Source organism: Convolutriloba macropyga, chromosome 4 (genome assembly GCF_964194025.1).
Source record: "Convolutriloba macropyga chromosome 4, txConMacr16.3, whole genome shotgun sequence".
NCBI lineage: Eukaryota > Metazoa > Xenacoelomorpha > Acoela > Convolutidae > Convolutriloba > Convolutriloba macropyga.
Genome location: NC_134471.1, coordinates 53,657,550 through 53,678,443, shown reverse-complemented (window position 1 = coordinate 53,678,443; position 20,894 = coordinate 53,657,550). Strand labels below are relative to the sequence as shown.

The following is a 20,894-nucleotide window of genomic DNA, read 5'->3' as shown; positions in this document are numbered from 1 at the left end:
TTGGATGTAGCCTTGTTGCATAGTTTTTGGGGGAGGGGATTGGGCTGGGATTTCTTCAATGTTCGTGGGTTTTTAACCTTGCTTTACTGAAATTTGTGAGGGAGGTTAGTGCTTTCAATTGCATTATTGTTAACTGGGTCAAGCGGCGACGACTTTCCAATGTTCAAAAGGTGCATTGCATCAATTTAAAAGCAAATTTCAACTTTCATGTTGAAATGTAACACAATTTTAGTGTGTCCTATTTCCCTAAATGTTCTCTTTTTACGACAAGTGACCGTTATTCCGTTGCGCTATCTGAGAAAGCATTAGTTACACCTAATTTATTTCGGGCGATGGTAAGTGAAAATGTAGAATTTAAGGCAAAGTGGGAGTTATAGGAAAATATGACGACTGAGGGAGAGGGGAAAATGTGGGAAATGGCTCTAATCATGCATACAGCAACGATTATGTTTCCCCCTTCTTTTTCCTGAGCTCAAAATTTTTCCTACTTTTGTGTAATTTGGAAAATCAGTCTCCCCCTGATAGCTCCAAAGCAATTATACTAGAGCGCTTTACATGTATCTGTATGCCTGGAAAAGCGAAAGAGAGGAAAATAAAATCTATTACTAGTCAAATATTTTCCGTGTTAATGTGTTTTTGTGATGTTTTTATTTGCGAGAGCTACGCAAGCGATTTTACGGCTATGCTAAGTAACGTTAATTAGTTTGACATTAAAATAGAACTTGAATAGATCCGTCTATATTTTTGACGAGTAACTAAAAGCACATGTAAAATCTCTAAAGCATGTCGCCATAACCGGAATGAATTAATCATATTCTAATGTTTTCGACAAATGTGTACCAAACCAAGATTTGAAGTCAAGTACCAATTTTAATGACCATCGATTGTAATGGTGTTAGTTTATGAGTATGCGAAAGTTCTATTTCTTATGATTGAAAGGGTTTTACAACCAAATTGGCGGCCTACGTTCTACAAGATAGAGTCATTTGAACATATTTGGTGGTTTAAATTGGTTTTGAAGTAATAACATGATTAATGTTGGCTAAATAGCGTTTAGATGAAGGCTGGTATCGTTCAGATAAACTTAGTTAAATGCCTTTATCATGTTCACATCAAAACTATTTTTTAATCTTTTCTAATATAAAAAAGAATTTTCAGATAATTTGCAAAGTATTTGACTGTCTGCTCGAATGAGAGTTTTGTTCTTTTGGTTTGAAACTTTTTATGGTTTCTTAAAACTCCACAGCATATTTATAATCGTGCAAACCTTGACAAAATATTTATTTCAGACAATTAACAGTAGTGTATTATATAAATGACTTTTAATCAGTAATCAAACGGTCGGGTGAAAGTTCTCAGAGTTTCAGCGCAGCGTTAGCCTTTTCAAGTGGATGTCTTGAAACAACAATTACTAAATGAAAGCTTTCATTTCAAACAGTAATGAGCATTGAGTTATGTATTGTGAGTATGTATCTATTATGTATGTATGTATGTGATGTTCAGGTGCTGATGTGAATGAACGGGACAGCAGTGGCAAGAGTGCTCTCCGATTGGCTGCCTTCTCAGGATCAAAGCAGGCTGTCCAATACGTAAGTTTCACTCAACTCCTACTCAAACTCAAGCAATTCAACAAATTCTGAACAGCTACTTAGTTTCTTCTTCCTATTTGATGGCATAACTGTCTTGTACGCAAGTCATGCAGACTCGTTAGAAAATACCTAAGTTTTTAGTACCTTTATGTTATCTGTACTTAGGATGCTTAAGTAACTTAAGCAAATCTGCTTAGATAACCGCACTATTTTTTATATGGCTGAATATTTGCTGTTTCGGCAGCTGAAGTAAGCATGCATTTTTAACACTTATGAAGTTAGTAATAATAAGCTGCATCATTTAATGCAAACACTGATTTTTATCGAATGTATTAGAATTTTGCAGCAAAATTTCTTGAAAAAGCTTTCGATTGAATTTTAAACTTAAATTTTGTGCTTGAAAAATGAATTTAAAAAAAATTAAAGAATTTGTTGCAACACAAATAAATAATGATACAACAGGGAGAGATAGCGAGCTATTTTTTGTGAACTGTTTTTGTGTCCTGAATAAGTTGACTTTTTCTCCATGACACAAATTTCTAGTAGTATTTGCGCGAAATCTTTTTCTAAAGTGAAGTATTTCTTTCTCCAATTTGCTTTTATGATATTTATATTGAAAGCATATTCTTTTGTCATTTACTGTTCCCATTGAACAATGCGCAACATTCCTGCTTGAATAATGTTAAGCGGTCATAAATATTACAGTACTTAACCGCTATCTAATAAAACTAACTACCAATTTCATGAGTCATCAAAATGTTGAATTGATATTAAAAAGAAGCTGCTGTCATTTGTTTTATTTTATCGATTATCGGACGGCAAGTTAGATAAAAGGCCAAAAGCACCTGCGCCGAAGAAGTATGAAAGATTTATGCGAATAGTCAGATTTAGTTCGCACAGTGTGTGCAAAGATTTGCAGATGTACAAAATGATAAAAGCGTATTTCCCATTCAAATATTTAACTTTAATATTCTTTCCGCCTTTTTCTTAAGGTAGACCGAATTTGAAGCTTTTATTTGGCAGTAAACGAATTTTACACAGCCAGAAAATTAATAATTCATATTTATACAACGCTTCCTGTTTGAAGTAGCTTTTTTAAATAGAACCGGCTCTTGTGCTTTTTTCGCTTGAGTGCGTGGTATAAATCCAGCACTCTAGCTGTGCTGGATTTGGAAAAGATCAATTTTTTCATGCTTCCCTCTTTTGTGATCAAATATATATTATTGACTTAGACTGCTCTTGTGGGTGTGAAAAAATAAATAAGGGAAGGGGAACCAACTCCTTTTTCCTTCTAGCATTTTCTCAACCCTGTGCTTTTCTTTCTCATCGCCTCCTTGAGATTTTTCAAATGCTGCTTTAATTTTACGATTGTTACCATAATATTTCAAGACGAAATATTAGCAGAAATTTGCTGCTGAAACACATTTTTGTGATTTTGTCAGAACCTCGAAGAAATGTTCTTTTTATAAATGTCTTCGAAATCGATGTTTTTTTAAAATTTAGGTTATAATCATAATTCTGATGAATTACTTCTGTAGCTACAGTGAATATGCAAAGATTTTATTTGAATTTGTTGAAATTGGTGCAAGTTTTATATTTGTTATCAAAACATTTCATGCTGAATATTAGCAAAAATTTATAGCTGAAACATGTTTGGTTCTATGGTTTTCATATTTAGGGAAGTTGGGTTTTTGAGAAATTATGCTAGGAATATTTAATAAATTGAGTTTCTATAGGTTATAATTCTACAAAACCTAATGAATAGGTTATGTAGTTAGAATATACCAAGATTGGGTTAAATTTGGTCAAATTACGGCGATATTATTGATTCTGTGTTCAAGTTGCAAATTTCCTGTTCTTTTGTGTAATCTCTGCTGTACTAGATTGTGAACTGATTATTTATTGTGTACCTTTTCCACGTGGGTTTAATTCTGCGTGTTACCTTTCTCAAGGGTTCTCCTAATAACCCCTCCTTTGGGGTGTAAACAATCATAATGTCCACAGTAAACCACCATTGTAAACTTTAATGTAAACATTGTAAATTTAGTGCCCTCAGCATAATTTTCGCCGGAAAACATATTAACTAGATTAACTGGGAAAAAAACATGCAGGTTTTAATGCACTGACAATGCATTCGTTTATGTATAGGATTTTGAGTTTTCTGAGACTGTGATTCTTGTTCTTAAAAATTTTTAAGATTTTAATACCAGTATTGGTTTTAATATCAAGATTGGTAATAATCTTTCAAATTTCCCCCCGAGGTCATGGGTACCAATGTTGGGTTCTTGAATATCGCTGAAACTTCTGAAAGCCTTAGAAAATCTGCAAGTTGTGGATTTTAGGATGACCACAAATGAATAATTCAGCCGTCGTTTCGATTAGGCGACCTATTATTCGATATGAACAAAATTGGGAGCAATGACAGTGGGGGACTGTACACAATCAATATCCCGGTTGTGTATATCTAGTGATAATCTAATTTGAATGGAACTAGGGCACCAACGTACCCTCGTACCCTGTTTTTGTTTATTCACACTTTGAATTAGAGGACAGTTGCTTTGATGGGTACTGAAGTACTTATAACTAGTAGACTCCTAGTTATAGTTAGCTGCAAGCTATAACTTGTATTAGTCAACTTTTGTAACGGAGATAGCGCTATAAAGATATAGGAATAAAGTTAGTGTAGTGTTATTATGGTGGGAGAACTAGATACTGTGTTGATTTTGGTACATAGACCGGAAATTGAATGTCGGCTGGACTAACTGGAACTGGGACAAAATAGAGGTTCAATGAGTAATAAATAGGCATAATAGTCATTCACTGCTACTTAATGTAACGGACATGTTGCAAATGCTCTACACTTCCAAATACATGTTTTACACTAATGCAAATTATGGTATACTTCGCAATTTTTTAAACAGTTTGTGTACTATGTGTAACGCGCACTATGGCCGTCTGGATAAAATGTGGAAACATAGGCCTGGTATATTATCACTAGCATGATAACTCTTACATAAACCCGATACGGGAATATCGAATACTTCAAAAATGCTCCGATGGTTATTGTACGCTAAATCATAGTCGTAGTAGAGCTTCATGAGTTTGCAGGAGTTTAAGTAGGAAAATCTTGAATATTTTGCCAGCACTTCCAAAAGTTGTTTATCATTTGGTTGTTCTCCAGTGACATGCGTTCTACTCGTTGTTTCCGCAGACTATGCTTCAGCAGCCCGAGAACGAAAATTAAAAATCTCTCTAAAATTTATTCTATAGCATAGATTTTTTTGCCTAATGGTCGATAAGTCGATAAAACAAAGTGACTGATGGAAAAGAATCGTTGCCCCCCCCCCGACTCTTCCACTACGTTATGGAACTCCAGTTACAACCCTCTGAGGGTGCAAATAATATGCATCCACGAAGCCTGGTGGGCGCAAACTTAAAATATCAAAGATAGCTATTTTGTTTCCAGCTGCTTCATGACAATTTGCCGTTTTCAATGCATGTTGAAACTGTTTTTAACGCAACGTTCACCATGGTTAACTGAGAAATTTCAGAAATTGGTTGCTCGGAAGTTGCTTCGTGTTGCCTGTTTGTAGAGGTGGCGGTCTTGGAAGTTGGAGATTTCTTGTCGCAATGATTAGTGTCTACTGTTTCAATTCAGCCTCTACGTTCCATTCGACGCCATTCAATATTCTATTACCATTCGCGAAAGTAGTTGCTAACTGCCACTATGATTTTTATTTATACTCATAAACAAAGCTGAATGACCTCTCAAGTAGCCTCTTGACCTTCAAATACCTCTCAATAATCCGCTTATGCAAGTGCAATAAGTTTTTGCGTATCTAACAAAATCATTTTAATGCGTATGACATTTATGCATTTTCTTTTCACTTATGCAGTCAGAAATTGATTTTTGACCGCAAGACTTTTGAATTTGGTAGTTTCCTTAAAGTGTGCGCTAATTTAAACTGTTTTAGCTATTTTTGAATAAATCGGTTTGGGCTTGGAAAATACTCAGATTTTACTGAAACAATTTTATTACCAAAAATTTTAAGAAAAGGATTTCAAATTTTTGACTTTCCTAATATATGAAAGCTTTTTTGCAAGTCAATAACTTCATGCCAAATTTATAAAATACCATATTGACCAGTTTTTCTAAACTAAAGCAGTGAGCTAATGAAACAGATGCGTATTTTTAGGCGCGAAGTAGCTTATGAACTAGACGCGCTTATGAAATAGACGCATATTTGAAGTAGACGCGAACTTGGTTTTTTCTTAAAAGACTTACGTTAGATAGTTTTTGATTGCTCTCGAATGAGAAGCATTTATTGTAAACGTGTGTGTCTTTCTTTTCGCTTGACCGTTTTGCGCTTTTTTTTTCTAGAATAATTTTTGACATCTCAATTGACTTTTTCACTCACTTCTTGATTTTTGAGTGATGTCACTTGCTCTCACTCCGAAATATAGTTTGTTGTTCAAACAGAACCGATTTTTAGAGACTCGATGACAAGTCCCTGTTAGCCGAGTAGTTAATACCTTCGTCGACGTGACGGAATCGGACTCAGGTCTGGGTTCGAATCCTACCGTCGGCTGAGGTTTTCGCACCCATGAAGAAAAATTTATAGAGGCTACAGCCCCTGAATTAAATTGCGCCGCCTGTATTTTGAGAGCAATTTTTCCGACGTTAGTCGGTTTGTTGGGTTACTGTTGTCAAATATTTTTACAAAATGTTTTTAGGACAGATTTTGACTAACATTTCTGCACGTTTTCAATTCTATTTTCCGCTCTATGTTCGATGCTGAAGCGACGTTTTGTTTTGTACAACGCCACAGCAGTTCCAGAATTCTTGACTTCCTGTTTCGGCTGAAAAGCAGTTGAAGAAAAATCGAGGCTCAAGCACATTATGTTGCAGTCAATTTTTGTTTCGCAACCAGCTTTAAATGCTTGAGGTTACCTTTACCCATTATTACATTCAAATGTCAGCTTTTAGGCTCTTAGAGTAACCACTAAAAATTTCAAAAATGTCTTTGGTTTTCTTTACATGAATTTTAGCAGGTAAACGGTCAATTGAATGCAACTGAGCTCTATAAAGTTTAACGAAGGTCTTTTGTACGCTTGTTGAATGCTATAATGAAAGACAAAAAGTAACTCAGGATTTCTTATTATAGCGTGATCATCAGTGGCTTAAAGTTATCGCAGGACTGAACCGTTCGTTTTCCTGCTATTATCCGATTATTGGAAATCTATTTACTTATCAGTCGAGAATCTCCGATGCTTGCTTTATTTGTCGGCAATTTCTGAAGTGTCAACTTATTGCGAACCGAAGGTGAATTTGGTTTTCTATCAATTTTTATTACAACGTGAGAAGTTATGGTGATTGTCTGATTTTAATTTAGTTAAGTATCAGTGGTGCAAGTTGTAAAATTCAGTGGTTCCCATGAAAGTGTTTCGGCCAATCTGTTGAACAAAAAATGTATGAAGAGAGAAAATGGGAGCAGCTTTTGTTCACACAATTCTGTAACAGTGAAAACGGTGTATTTTTTTCACTTTAAGTTTTGTTTGTGATTATAATTGTGTATTTTAACGGAAATTGATCAAGTTGAATCATTTTTTGGCATTTTTTTAATTCTGGAAATTTTTACCTATTTTTCTGTTTTGTTTTTTTTTTAATGAAATTTCTGATTCATAAGCGTTCTATGGGTGTTTTTTAGTTACTCAGAGATGAAAATGGAATGTTTGATGGGCCTGTTTTTAGGTAATAAATGAATTTTTCTCTTTTAAATTTATTCTTGCTTTTGTGATTTTGTATTCTTTTTTGCTGTGCCGTAAGTCAAGGGGGTTGTGTCAGACTGATACGGTATCTGAAGTTTTTCGGAGAACAACTTTTTCCCATTTCATCGGTTTTCTGGGTATGTTTAGTTCCTAGTGTTTTAACTCATAATGTTATCCATTTATCTACTCGGTAAATTTAGCACGTGTTTTGGGGTGGCAGCCTTCTGAAAAAGGTATCAAATTTTGCTTTTTCGTTGACTTACTCATTCAGTGAAATGTTTTTTTCTGACAGCCTATTATAAATAGAATTTATCTTATTAAACATTAAAAGGTTCATTTTTGTGATTGGAGCGTTGAATCGTCCGGTTTTCAAATTACTTTTCACAGGCATTGGAAAATCGGGTCTTTCCCATTATAGCTCCCCCCCATTATGGTATATTTACCATGATGGGGGCTATAGGCTACCTGACAACTAGGCTGGGGGGGTATTATGGGAAAAACCCGGAAAAACTATACAGAGTTCTGCATATAACTACGAATACAATGTCTTATTTGGGGTACGTCTGGACATGTTTAAGAATTTAGTTTCAAGTGGAATCAGGCTTTAGCTGTTTGATTTACTTCATCATTCTTTAATTTTAACAGCTGATAGTTATTTAAATTCTGCATGTATAATTATAGCATAGCGGTTAGCTGTCGGTCTGTTATATTTTTAGCTTTTAATTCTCGAATGCTAATAATTTGATAGAATATAGGTGGCATGTGCAAATAGAAATTAGATGTTTTTGAGTTCATTCTGGTGGGCAAAGGTTTGTTTTCAATTTGGGAGCGCTGAGCTTATTTATTCAGAACAAGATTAGTTTGCGGTTTTGAAAGCGGGCGCAGACGAATATCCAGGCAATTTGACGTATTCAGCCAATAATTCACGGAAACAAGTTACCCCAATTCCAGATACTAACTTATCACCAAAAGTATATTATATTAACCCGAAGTTAGAATGGCCAAGTCCCTACACCTTGTTGTCATTAAACTCAACTTGTTATTTTTGCGGTTTGGGAAAGTAGTCTGCAATGTTTACTAGACTGGAAAATTTTCCCTCGAATCTGAAAGTGAATTAATCTCTCCCTTCGCACGTACTTTACCGATTTAAGCCTTAACGGGTCCGATACGTAATCTGTCCTCGCCTTAGCCTCCTTACCCAGTACACCCAATTTCGTGTAGAGAGATTCGGTAGAAAACCACTGGACCGTTTCTCATTAAAATTCCAGCACCAGATAAAAGTGTTATTCCAGGCTTTATTTTGCGCAAAATCCTGACAGCCAGTTAATGTAATTTGGTTTGCTCTGGCAAGAATAGGAAGTTATTTTTTCCAACCAGCAGATTAGTTTTTACATGTAAATTTGCCTGAAAGCAAATTTACATGGTAAAAGCTGAGATTTTAAGGCTGCTTTCGCCCTTGTAAATGCGCTCAATTGCCGTGAAGAAATGAGATTAAAGAGTGTTAAAATGCATTACAAGAAGCTAAAACCAACTTGCCTTTCCTCTCCCCCTTTTACCGATTTCTCCTTTAAGCTTTTCCCGTTTTCTCGTATTGTTAGTGTTCTTAATTCCAAATATACAAACAAAAGCGTCTAATGACATTTTAGCGGAATTGAATTTTAGTCTTTGTTTGCTTTGCGGTTTTCAGTTAACTTGCAGAAATTAGTCGAAATTGCAAAATTCATGCTAGGATACTTAAAATTCAGGAAAATCGGTTGTCAAGTTTTAAATAAATTATTCCTAGATTTCGAAAACTTTTGAAGTTCCTTTCTGATGTCTGGCGGGAAATTTGCTGCTTTGATTTGGTTGTTTTGTTTGAATGTTTATTGGAAAACAAACAAACAGAAATTGGTTACTTTTTAATGAAAGTGAAAAACCACAAAAAGGCTCTTTTGTTCTTTGAAATGTGAATAAGTGAATGAATCACGTCGTTTTCATGCTGAATAAATGAGCGAACAGCTGTGTTAAATATTAATTAAATGCTTAAATGGCATTTAATATGTATGCGTGGTATACTTTTGTGGTAACTGAAGCTATCATGCGTTAATTAAAAAAAAGGAGCCTGGATTTTTACAATAGCTCGTTTTAGTAACATTTTTTGTTGATAGCTAATAGCTTTTTAATGTGCGTCGAGACACGATTTGTCAAAACAAATGAAGTTGAGTTGATTGGAAGCAGGTAAACAATTGTTGTAATTGAAAAAAAAATGGACGTTTCCTATTCGAAATAATACTGGTAATTCTATTGCTTTGGCATTGAATTTTTGTTGTGAAATGAGTCAATTGATTTGATTCTTTATTTGAGTTCTGGTGGAAAAGGTCATTTCAAATTTTTCAAATTTTGATTTTCGTTCTGTTGGTTTTTAGCGTTAATTGGTGTCCTTTCATTGCTTGAATAGCAAAAAGGGGGCGCTGACCTTTTCGCGTGTAAATTTGACCATAATAACACCCAGTCCCTCAAATAAGCCGCTAAGCAATTTGGCAAATCCTTTCAGAAGTTCATAAATGATTCTAAAAAATTGACTCATAGAAGATTCTCCTTATGGAGATTAAAGGAAGCTTAATTGATTATTTGCTCTCATTTAATGCATTGTAGTCATGTGCAGTCCTTTTCATGCAAATTTTTTGCGCGACCGTTTTGACTTTGAGTGACTTCTGTGTATTTTGAGTTCTGCCTCATTTAAATTACTATGTCATTCACAGCGCAGCTGCGATTTTTGGGCAGTTTATTACTAAACTTTAAATTGAAAGTGCGCCAATATTGTTTTTTATCACTTAGTCTTAATAGTGGTTTATAATGACCTCAATAAAGTGAAATAAATAAAGTAATGAAGCCCCTTAGTTAGCGGCCCTGAGATGTAACACTTGCCGCAAAATATCAGAGATGGTGGTTTTCTGCAGATTAGATCTGATGTTAAAAAGATAGACCTCATCTGATTGTTTTCAAAAAGTGGTTAGGATGAATGGCACCAAGGGTTTTTGGCGTTTAAAAAGTAGGGCGAAGAGGAAAACCGACTCGCAACAAATAGAGAAAAAAGATTCTGGAAAACAATTAACTTCCGTGCAAGTTCGAATTTTATAGAAACAATGCTAAATCAAACATATTGCCCTCTGTGAGCCTCGAACACCCGTCCGTCAACCACCCCCCCCCCCCCCCTCCTCCCATTTAAAGAACTCAGTAGTCAATATTCAAAAAGTTGTAATACTGTTAAAATCAAAAGAAAAATAGATTTGAAAAAAAATCGTTTTTTGTCCCCAATTTAAGTATTCAGTTGTCTCTCGCCTCAATTTTTCCTTACTTGTTAAATTATCGGTAAGTTCGCTTCAATCAATCATAAAAGGTAGGTTTGAGAATAAGCGTAGGCCACCTCAGACTTCTACGTAGAAATTATTTTTCAAATTTAAACATTCGTTAAATCATTCTTAATTTTAAAAATATTGTTCATATAGTTTAGTCTATGAGTCAAATAGCTTTTGACAAAAGGATCCAAGTTGACACGAACAATAGTTTGGTTGAAAGGCCAGAGGAACCACAAGAGAGAAAACCAATTTTTAACTTTTTTTGGTTTCTGCACTCTAGAAGAATTGTTTTCTGTAGTATTGATACATGAAGTGTATCCCAGTTGTTCAAGTTGATAAGCGTTGTGGCATGTAAAATCAGAGGAACTAATTATGGAGGAAAATAGAGTCCTAGAAATTACTTTTAATTTTCAAAGAAAACGGAAACTAAATGTTCTTTCTTAATTAAAATTTCGTAGTCTCTCTGACTTTTCTACTCCCATGCACAATATAGTTTTTCGTTTTGGTTAATTCACTTTTTCATTGAACTACCAAAACTCAAGAGTCTAAGATGGTTACTGAGAAGAGGAGAAAGAACTCGCAAAAAGTGACAAAAACGGACTTTTTAAATCTTTTGAATACATAATTTTATTAGGAAAGTTTGTTTTTTTTTCGAATCATATTTATATAATTGAAAAAATATATAGTTATATGATTTAGTTTTGCAGCAACTTTATTGACCAATTCCAATATTTTGATGTCTTCGTCAGCTCCACTAGCACCTCAAACCCGGCAACCAAAACTTTCCGTTTGTCCCTCTTCTTATTTCCTTAAAATTTTTCTGAGCAGCTCATTTTTGACATGCAATGATTTTTGTAACTTAAAAAGCAAAGTTAGCCTCAAAGGGCAAAAAAATTTTCCCATTTTTTTTCATGCTTAAACAAAAAGTGAACACTATAAGCAAATTTTAACAATCTGATGTAGTTTTTGTTAATATATTTAATCCTCCCCCTCCCCCATTCCTCGTTCAACCCCAGTATTTTTTTCTCTGTTTCCTGTTTTCCTTCCATTACTTTCCAGCGCAGAATGTGCGCGAAAAAACTGGCTAGTTTTTCATGCCTTTTGAAATGACTGCTTGATGCTACTCTAGCTGCCCAATGAAAGTTTGATCGAGCAGGTCTCAAAAATTGTGCTTTGTTCAATTTGTTTTTTCATCATTTTTGTACAGATTGTTAAAAAAAGTATTATCAAATTTTCTTAACTAATTTGAAAAGCACGTTTTTCTTGAAAACAGGCGTTGACTTGTACTGTATTGCTCGAAATTTTTTTGGAACAAATTAATGTTTTTTAGTGCTCGAAATTTTTGATCGTCGTGCTCGAAATTTTTTGGAACAAATTAATGTTATTTCGGCATAACAAAACGTTGAATCGTTTGTTAAATTTGGGCGAAAATTGTGCTGTTTTCACATGAAATTTCAGCGCACGCGAATTCATACATCTATGTTTTTAATTGTAGAGCGTTCTTAGTTATTTGGCGAATCGGCGGTTCTCTTGTTCAGTTTTGGAAAAGAGTTCCTCTGCCCTCGGAAAAGGGCTCCGTTTTCTGAGAAAACTACGGACAAACAACGAAAGATTAAATTGCTGTGTTGTCTTAAAAATTAGCGAGCTCTTAAAATTTTTTGCAGGCGTTTAAAATCGGCAAGGAATCTAAAATTGATTTATCGGCTTTCCTTGAAATGCATTTGAGAATATTTTCTTTGCTCAAGCATGAGAAGTAACTATTTGTAGTTAGACTAATTAGGAAAGCAGTTTGCTTTAGACAGCATTGTTTCATGTTGTCTATTAGATTTTTAAAATGTGCTCTTATCTGAAGAAAAATCTGTATTTAGAGGGAATTACTCAAAACTGCTAGTGGCAGAATATAAAAGTAGCAGCTCCTTGGGCCTCTTTTCTGTAGTCTAGTGTTGTGTTTGTGTGCTGCGATTGAACTGAATTCTGAAATTGTTTCTGATGACGCGTTAAGCGCCATGTGCGTTTTTAGATTCCGCTTAGATTAGTTGAGGCAATTATGGCAATGTTGAAAGTGGCGACATGAGTTACTGAACACATAATTGATTCACTAATTTGGGCTAAAGCATAGTTACATTTTTTATTCTGACAAATTCATGCGTGTGATCTTTTGTAGCATGCTATTTGGTTTTAACGAAATAAACCTATTTTGGAGACCTCAATATTGTATATGCCCCCACCTGTTTGTTTATTTCTCTGAATGGAATGCAATCATACCTTGAACGTTGAAAGTTGTGAGCACGCTCAGAATTGAAGTACATTTTGCTGCAAATTTTTATGTTAGGGAGGTCTAAGCAAGAGCATGTACTGTGAAAATGGACCAGTACGGGATTCGAACCAGCATCTCCTACTTGCAAGCATAGTGTGCTTAACAATTGGTCTTAAGCTTCGAACTTGAGCATCTTTATAACTCATTCTTGTTTCTCAATGTTTCATTCTCCAGCCAAGTATGCGTTGAACAAGTAGAGCTTCCTATCAAGCTATGTCTGCTTAATGTTATGCACAATTTACATTAGATTGTTCTCGCTCCATCTAACAATGTAAACGCACTTTTATGACGTCAACTTATTTGATTTTTGCCTTTTCCTCCATGGACATTTGTTGTCGCAATACTGTTGACAATAAATATCGTATTTCTGCATTAATAATAGCTTGTACATTCTAATGACCATTAAAATTAATTTGTTCTGTTCTAAGTGTTAAAAAACAGTTGTGAATGATCGCCTCATTTTAGCTAATCGACGGTGGTGCAAACGTGAACAGTGAAGACCACCTGGGCAGGACAGCTTTGATTGCATGTGCATATGCGGGTCACGTGGACATTGTCTCCCTTCTCTTGACTAAAGGGGCACATATTGATCACACTGACTCTGCTGGACACACTGCACTCGTGTTCGCTTTCTTGAATTCACAGCATGAGCGACATGCCGATACGGTGAGGCTACTTAATCTTCTTGCGAATGGATGATTGCAATGACTGTCCAGATGTCGCATAATATTTTTTGTGTTTAATTTTTTGTGTCTCTTTGATTATTTCAAACGAAACGCTGGATCATCAAGCAACAGCTTGTAGTTGCGAATTGCCATAGTTGAAAACAAAGGAATTATTGAATATTTGTACAGATTATAATTTGAACTAAGAGACATTAATGTTAAAATGCCAGTTGCTAAATGCATGAGCTTGCTTGCTTGTTTTTCAAACAATTTACGTGTGATGAGAATGCAACTAATCCAGGGCTTAGCGCAATGGTCGAAGAAATAACTGCTGACATATAACAATAACAAAAACTGCATATTTAGAGTCCTGCACTTTCTTAATTTTTTTATTTGAAAAGTAAGTTTTTAATTGCTCTCAATCGAAGTTTGTAGCAATTATATTAGACCTGTTGGTCTTTCTCTTTTATGCAATTTTTTGCTACCGATATTCCGCTTGATAGTGTTTGTCTGACCATTTGTTTTTTCGTCCTTAAAAATGGGATAAACAATTAAAACCTGGAGCAGTTTGTTTTGAAATTTACTAGCTTAGAGCTTTATTAGTGTGCATTATGTATGCTGCTTTAAAAATTTTTGCTTTCGGCGGAGTCGTAGAACTTCACTCTGGAAGTTAGTCTGTCACTCGTTTCAATTGCGCTCAAGTGCAGCAATGATTAAACAATTTATGCGATTTTCAGCTGGCAGTTTTAAGCCTAACCGAACTGACTTTTCTGTTACATTTCACCCGGAGACTTTCACTTTCTAGTTTCGAGGCGTGTAATTTTGTGAAACTGCTCAGAAGGCATATTTTGTGACGTTGTGGAAAATTTTGGTAGTTTTCAACCAACTTTTTGCCACTCTTTTCAACCAACTTTCAACCAATATCCCCACTTTTTGCCTCCCATGTTTGCCGCGTTTCTTGTACTTTACTGCGTCATGCCGAGTGAGAACAGTGTCCCATAACTGGTCTTGTTATTTTAATTGCTGAGACGTTAATAATGTGGGACGAACTCTGCTAGCATGACGTTTTTTTACACAAGGCGTGTCATTTGAAAGCTTTTACAAAAATGGCTGCAGAGTTATTTCCTGTTTGCTGACAAGATTTGAGATGAAGGTCTCCGAAATTTCGGAGCATGCGTGATTTTTCTAAGAGGGAAAAAGAAGCTCTCCCAGCTATTTATGTTTCATACAAATATAAGTCTCGATTGAACTGAAATTTTAAATTTTGAAATGTTCTTTTTAAAAGGTTTTCTGTTTGTTTATCATCCTCAAAATCGACTTTCGAATCTTTGATAAATTGTAAATTGAAACTGACCGGATTTGGTAAATTAATGACATTTATGAAATGAACATCAAACGAGACATAGTAATGCTTGTTAAAGTTAACTGGTTGCATTGAAATGTGACTAGAGAAAAGTGATCATTTCGCTTTGAAAGTTTTCTCGAACAATTTGTGAGATTTTTTAATAAATAATTTCTAACTTTTGCAACTGCTTTGAAACCAACTTTACGAAATACAGGTTCAGAATGCATTGAATAGCTGGTTCTAAATCACACAAAAATAATCGAACATCAAACGCTTTTTAAACGTTATAAGTTTGCGATTAAATTTACCTGGGAGCATATTTTGAGGCCATAAAAGTGCTCATAGATAAATCAGTTCGATGTTAAGTCTGAAAAAAAATCGCCAATGTGTTTTGAAGTCTGCCGTATAAACCTTCAAATTTCACAACTAATTGCCAATGTATTATTAAAAAGGGATTTGATAATAGGGAAAATTTTTTTTGCATTTCTATCATATAGTTTTTTTTAACTTTTAGTTCTGATTCGGTCGGCTGATTTTTTCCTTTTTTAAATGCAATATTCTTTGAGTTTTCTTTAATGCAATATTCGCTTGATCGATTTGACTTTTCGAATGACTTTTGCACCGACTTTTTTCGTTTTGCTAAATTTCTCTCACAAAATTTAGCAGCTGAACTCAATTTGCGGCAGTTAATTTCTGAAATTCAAATGAAATGTGCGCCGAAATTGGTGTCATTTTTTTCACTTCAAGTTTTATTAGTGGTTATAATGATATATAATTAGCTCTAATATGAAGTCATCTGAAGCTCACTTGGCGATTTTAGTCCCACCGACTGAAGCAGCTCACAATAGATTAGAGCTCCCACTAGTTGTGCGAGAGCAATTCTTCCGACGTTGTTTCCTTAATCTTGAGCTACAATGTGGATTTTCGAAGATTTTTGTCTGCATTGTTTAATATGTATAAATGTCCGTTTTTAAAACTAATTTTGCTCAAATTCGTTATTATTCTAAAAATGATGGACCTGTTTGTAGCAAAATATTTGATATGCTTCGTGGCTCTAAAGTTATTTGAATTTATTAAGATGCAGGGTTTGCTTAGACCTAGTTTTTTTAGTGCGTTTTACTAGACCTGATTTAATTGCGGGCTTTTTGGTAATGTCAGTTTTTGAGCTAAGAGATATTACTCTGAATGGTCAGGTTTGTGGGAGACCAAACTATTTTTTTTGCATGTCAGATTTGTTTTGAATGATATAGAACTCGTATTCGCTGGCAGATATTCTGTTGAGCTTGTTGAATGAGCAATCCGTTATGATTGAGCTAACACACCTTGTAACGACTTAGATCTGAGTGTAGTGATTCGTTAGAAGTTCTATTAATTGCTCTCAAACGAAGTTTGTAGCTATTATATTAGTCCTGTAGGTCTTGTTAAAGCGATTTTTTGCTTGACCAATTTTTCGTCTGACCTTTTTGACTTTTCGTCCTCAATAAGAGGATAAAGAGGTAATGCTCGTAGGGCATTAAGTTCTCTTGGAGCTTCATGCCTAACCAGTGTCTATGTATGCGATTCACCCAAAACTGTTTTAAGGAGACACTTCCATGTTGCTAAGGGCGCTTCTTAATCTTAAAAGTTTGACCCCCTCTCTCACAAAGTCCCAGCACTCCGCTTACCCCCTCCTTTCACCCCAATACTAGAATCTCTGAGCCCAGCTGGGTTCTACCGAACTCAATCGGGCGCCGGTCGTTTGAGAGCAATTCGGCCGACGTTAGTGGGTTATGTTAATTTTCTTTGATTTGATTCTCTGGTGACTTGAACTGGCGTTCTTGATCAAATTTCGTCGGTTATGCTATATTTTACCTGGCTAAAAATATGAGAAGATAAAGGGAAAATTTCTTGAGATACGCTGGCTTTTAAGGCCTTTGGTCATACGAAGGTAAGTCTGATTTCAATTGAATAATGGATGGAAGCAAAATGTGCTACTGTAATTCTTTATTATACCACCATATTGCGATCACATTATTCGTACTAAATGTTCGCGTGTGTTCGACAAACTGATATTCCATCAAATGTTGAGAAGTCTTCATAGAGAATTAATTTTCTTTCAAAATAACAATAATTGGTATTTCAGTTTGATCTTGCCTCATCCTATCATTCAGTTTTTGTTTATTAAATGCCATCAAACAAAGTTTGGGGCATTTAGTACGAATCGAAGAGGAGTATTGGTTTTTAAAACATGGCCTCATGGCAATAGGTTATAATTGGTCTCATTGTTGTTTTTAATAGCCGCCCTCATCTTCTCAACCGGCTATTATAGCGCTCCTATTTTTTTACAATTCAAAGAATTTGAATTGTATTAGGGCGCTGTCTTTTTTACGACTCGAAGAGGAGTATTGGTTTTCTTAAGGTTTTTCTTTTTACCGGAAGTACTATTCGTTCAGACGATGTTTTGACCTAAAAGCGAAAGCGAGTAAAATTGCAGTGTGAACTAATTTTTTCTGAGCGAGAGAAGTTTTTTGATCATGCGCTGCATTTAGTGAATGACTTTTTGACATTGAAAAGTAGTTTTTGACTGAATGGCACATATAGATAACCGTTTTTAGCCGTTTTTTCGTCTAAGTGGCCTAGTTTTTTTGCTCTTAATTTGGTTTTTTGTAGAAATAATTTTTAATTGATGCTATGTTGAAATGTAAACCCCGGAAATTGATAGCACAGTATTTTGCGTAGACTGAAATTGCGTTTCAAATGCGAAATTGGCACATATTTCTTGATTTTTAGTTAATTTTTGGCTTTTTTCTATTAATTTCTTCATTTTTGGATTTTTTAGCTGTTTTTTGTGAAAAATCAGTTAATATGGCAACTTGCCTTTGATAATTCATATACTCAATGCCTCTTTCTACCTCGATGTATTTTTCTTTCATAAAATTGTACATTTGCTAATCCGATTTTCGTAATTTTTTGCCAATTTTTTTCAGTTTTTTTGTTTGTATTTTGCTTTTCATTACTAGAAATAGTATTTTGGGGAACATGAGGGACTTTAATTTCGTTTCAAAAAGAATTCAATCATTTTTTCGTTTTAAGTTTTTGAAAAAACAGATAAATTTTTTTCACAAATGCAGTCTTAAGTATTGACCACTTTTTTGTAAAATGATTCATTGTTTCGTATGTCTGAATTCTGCTTTTTCTTGTTTTATTCTGTTCAGCAAGTTGGATTTTTGTCTCGAATGACTCGTTGTCTTTTCTATGTCTCGAATGCTGATCAATGAAATGTACTCGTTTTTGTTTATTTTTTTAAATTTGATTTTTAACTTTCAAAAATCAAGAATTGATCTTTTTGTTACGGTGTTCCTTACATTGTGTCCATATTCTTGACATTCTCGTTTGTATCATTCTAGTTTTGTCCTGGCACCTACTTTTATATTCGTTATATTGATTTTTTCAGTTGTTAAAATATTGAATGAATTCAGCTTTTTCTTAGATCTTGGTTTCTTCGGTTTGCAATTGATTTAATTCAAAATAAGGCAGTACTAGGACTTTGCTAGAAAGTCTTTTCCAACATTTCTACTTATTACTATTCATTGCAATTTTCTTCCGGGCTTTGTATTGTTTTCAGACGATTTTTTGCCTTTGAATATTATTCTGTTGCTTTTGTTTTTCTATGATTAATTTAATTTTTGAATTAGTATGAAATCATGTTGTCTAGCATATATACAACCAGGAAGAATCTTGTATTATGTTTGTCTTAATTGCCGTGATTAGAAATCTAATTGTAGTGGTTCTCTGATTCTTAAGTTTGAGCACTCTTTTTTGAATAATTTTGACTTTCCTGTCTTTTTTGAAAAGTTTTTATCTGCCGTTTGCTTTCGCGATCTTTTTGAGATTAGAATCGTTAATTATCTGAGGGCAATTGATGGCCCTGTCAGCTTTGTCAGGCTATTAGTTTTTTGACCATCCTAAAAATTTCAGACTTTTTTAACGTTACCAAACGTTTTCAATAATAAAATTTAGCTGCCTTTTCTTTCTCTTGGTGACAGTGGTTTAAATTTCAACATTTTTAGATCAGACCCGGGAGGTAATGAGTTAATGATTTAATACAAAAGGTAATGGCTTCAGCTTTTCGTGAAGTTTTGGTGGTTCGAGTCGCTTCCGGAATTCTTTCGGCTATGTTTTTTTTAAGATCTGTTCACACATTTTCATGATTTTTGAAGTCAAATTGGAGTAGTGATTTTGTCACGCCGAAACAGGAAATGGAGCGAAAAAGCGAGTGGTTTTGTGGCGTGATTTTTTTTCGCTCTAATTTTAAAGTGGAGTGAGAAAACGTTGTTTGAACAAAATTTCGGTTTCTCGGTAGTGGTTTTTTGTTCACATTCGGCAATTTCACTCTGATTTTTACTGTTTTTTCGATTTTTTGGATCGGTTTTTTTTCTAAATGGTTTTCCCAATCCATTCACAGCTCATTCTAGACCTAGTTTTTTGTTTGAATTAATTTTTCATTTCTCGCTAGTGGTTTTTTTGGTTCACATGAGGCATTTGGACATTGATTTCTATTTTTTCTTATTTTTTATCTGATTTTTTTTCTAAACTGGTTTTCTCAATTCACTCATAGTCCATTCTAGGTCTAGTTTTTCTGTTTAGTCAATGAAAATTCTTTGAATTGTACGTCAGGACTTGTCCTGCTATGTTTTTTTACTTCGTCGAATAAAAAAATGTTTCGCTTTACCTCATTTTGCCGCCTTTTCAACATTTTGCGTGAAATCTTTTTGACTTCTCTAGGCTAGTTTCTCTCTTCTCTCATTCTGCTAAAAGTGATTTTGAACATCAGTTGCTCAGAAAAGCAATTCAAAATGAACAGAGTCAGTATAAAAAATTGAAGTCAGAAATAGAAACGGGATAAACCCATAAAGCCCAATTTTAGATGCCCGCTATTTGAACATCGTTCCTATTAGTCTTATTTACCATCTCTAATGCTTATTGTTATTGATAGTAGCCCCTGTAGCCTCTCTCTAAGAAACAGAAGTATGTTCAACTACGAAATGCCATTAAAAAAAAATCGGACTAAAAAAAATGTTTTTGTACAAAAGTCTTTTTTTTCCAATATCTTCTGTTATTTCAATCCCAATCATGCTTATTGGAATCAACGGCGGCTATTTTCCGGTAATCTGCCGGGTATGTTTTAAAAAAATCAAAGAATTTCAATTGTAAATGGGCGCTGTCTTTTCTTAAAGATCTTCTCAGATTTTTGAAGCCAAATTTCAGAACGACGAAGCAGGAAGTGGAGCAAAAAGCAAAAGGTTTGCTTAGTTTACTCTTATAATTCTTAAAGTAGTGAGGAAACGGTGTTTGAGCAAAAACTCGCTTTCTCGTTAGTAATATTTGTTCACGCGTTGTTAATTGCTCTCAAAGAAAGTTTGTAACAATTTTTATAATCGTGTGGTCTTTTTTGCGATTTTTCGGTCGATGGATTTTTCGTCTGACCATTTTGACCTTTCGTTCTCAAAAGCAAGATAAACGGGTAATGCGCGGAGGGCATTAACTTCTTTTCGAGCCTTACTTGTCTCCAAGTATGCGATCCGCCGAAAGGAGAACATTTCATGGTGTGAAGGGCGGTTCTTAATCTTAAAAGTGTGACCCCCCTCACCACCCCCCCCCCACACAGACACACTCTCGCTCTCTCTCAGACACCCCCCCCCCCAACACTCCGTCCACCCTCCTTAGTCCTTTCTAGGTCTACAGAAAAAATGGAATTTAAAGCCCAATATTTACGGTGCTCTGATTGTTTGATATTAAACTCATTACTTTAGAGGCAGTTTTTTGTGAAAAAAATACACGATACCTTAACGAAGGTCTATCCGTCGTCGCAAACTCCCCGCACTGGAGCGA

General features: G+C 34.8%; 1 protein-coding gene across 1 annotated transcript in view; it reads left to right on the top strand.

Moving 5' to 3' along the window:
- The window catches only part of LOC142337754 (uncharacterized), a 48,405-nt gene that overhangs the window by 15,282 nt on the left and 12,229 nt on the right, over positions 1-20,894 (top strand). The window contains exons 3-4 of the mRNA XM_075387250.1: positions 1,504-1,589; positions 13,479-13,679. Coding sequence (XP_075243365.1) covers positions 1,504-1,589; positions 13,479-13,679 — 287 coding nt within the window. The remainder of the gene's footprint in view (positions 1-1,503; positions 1,590-13,478; positions 13,680-20,894) is intronic.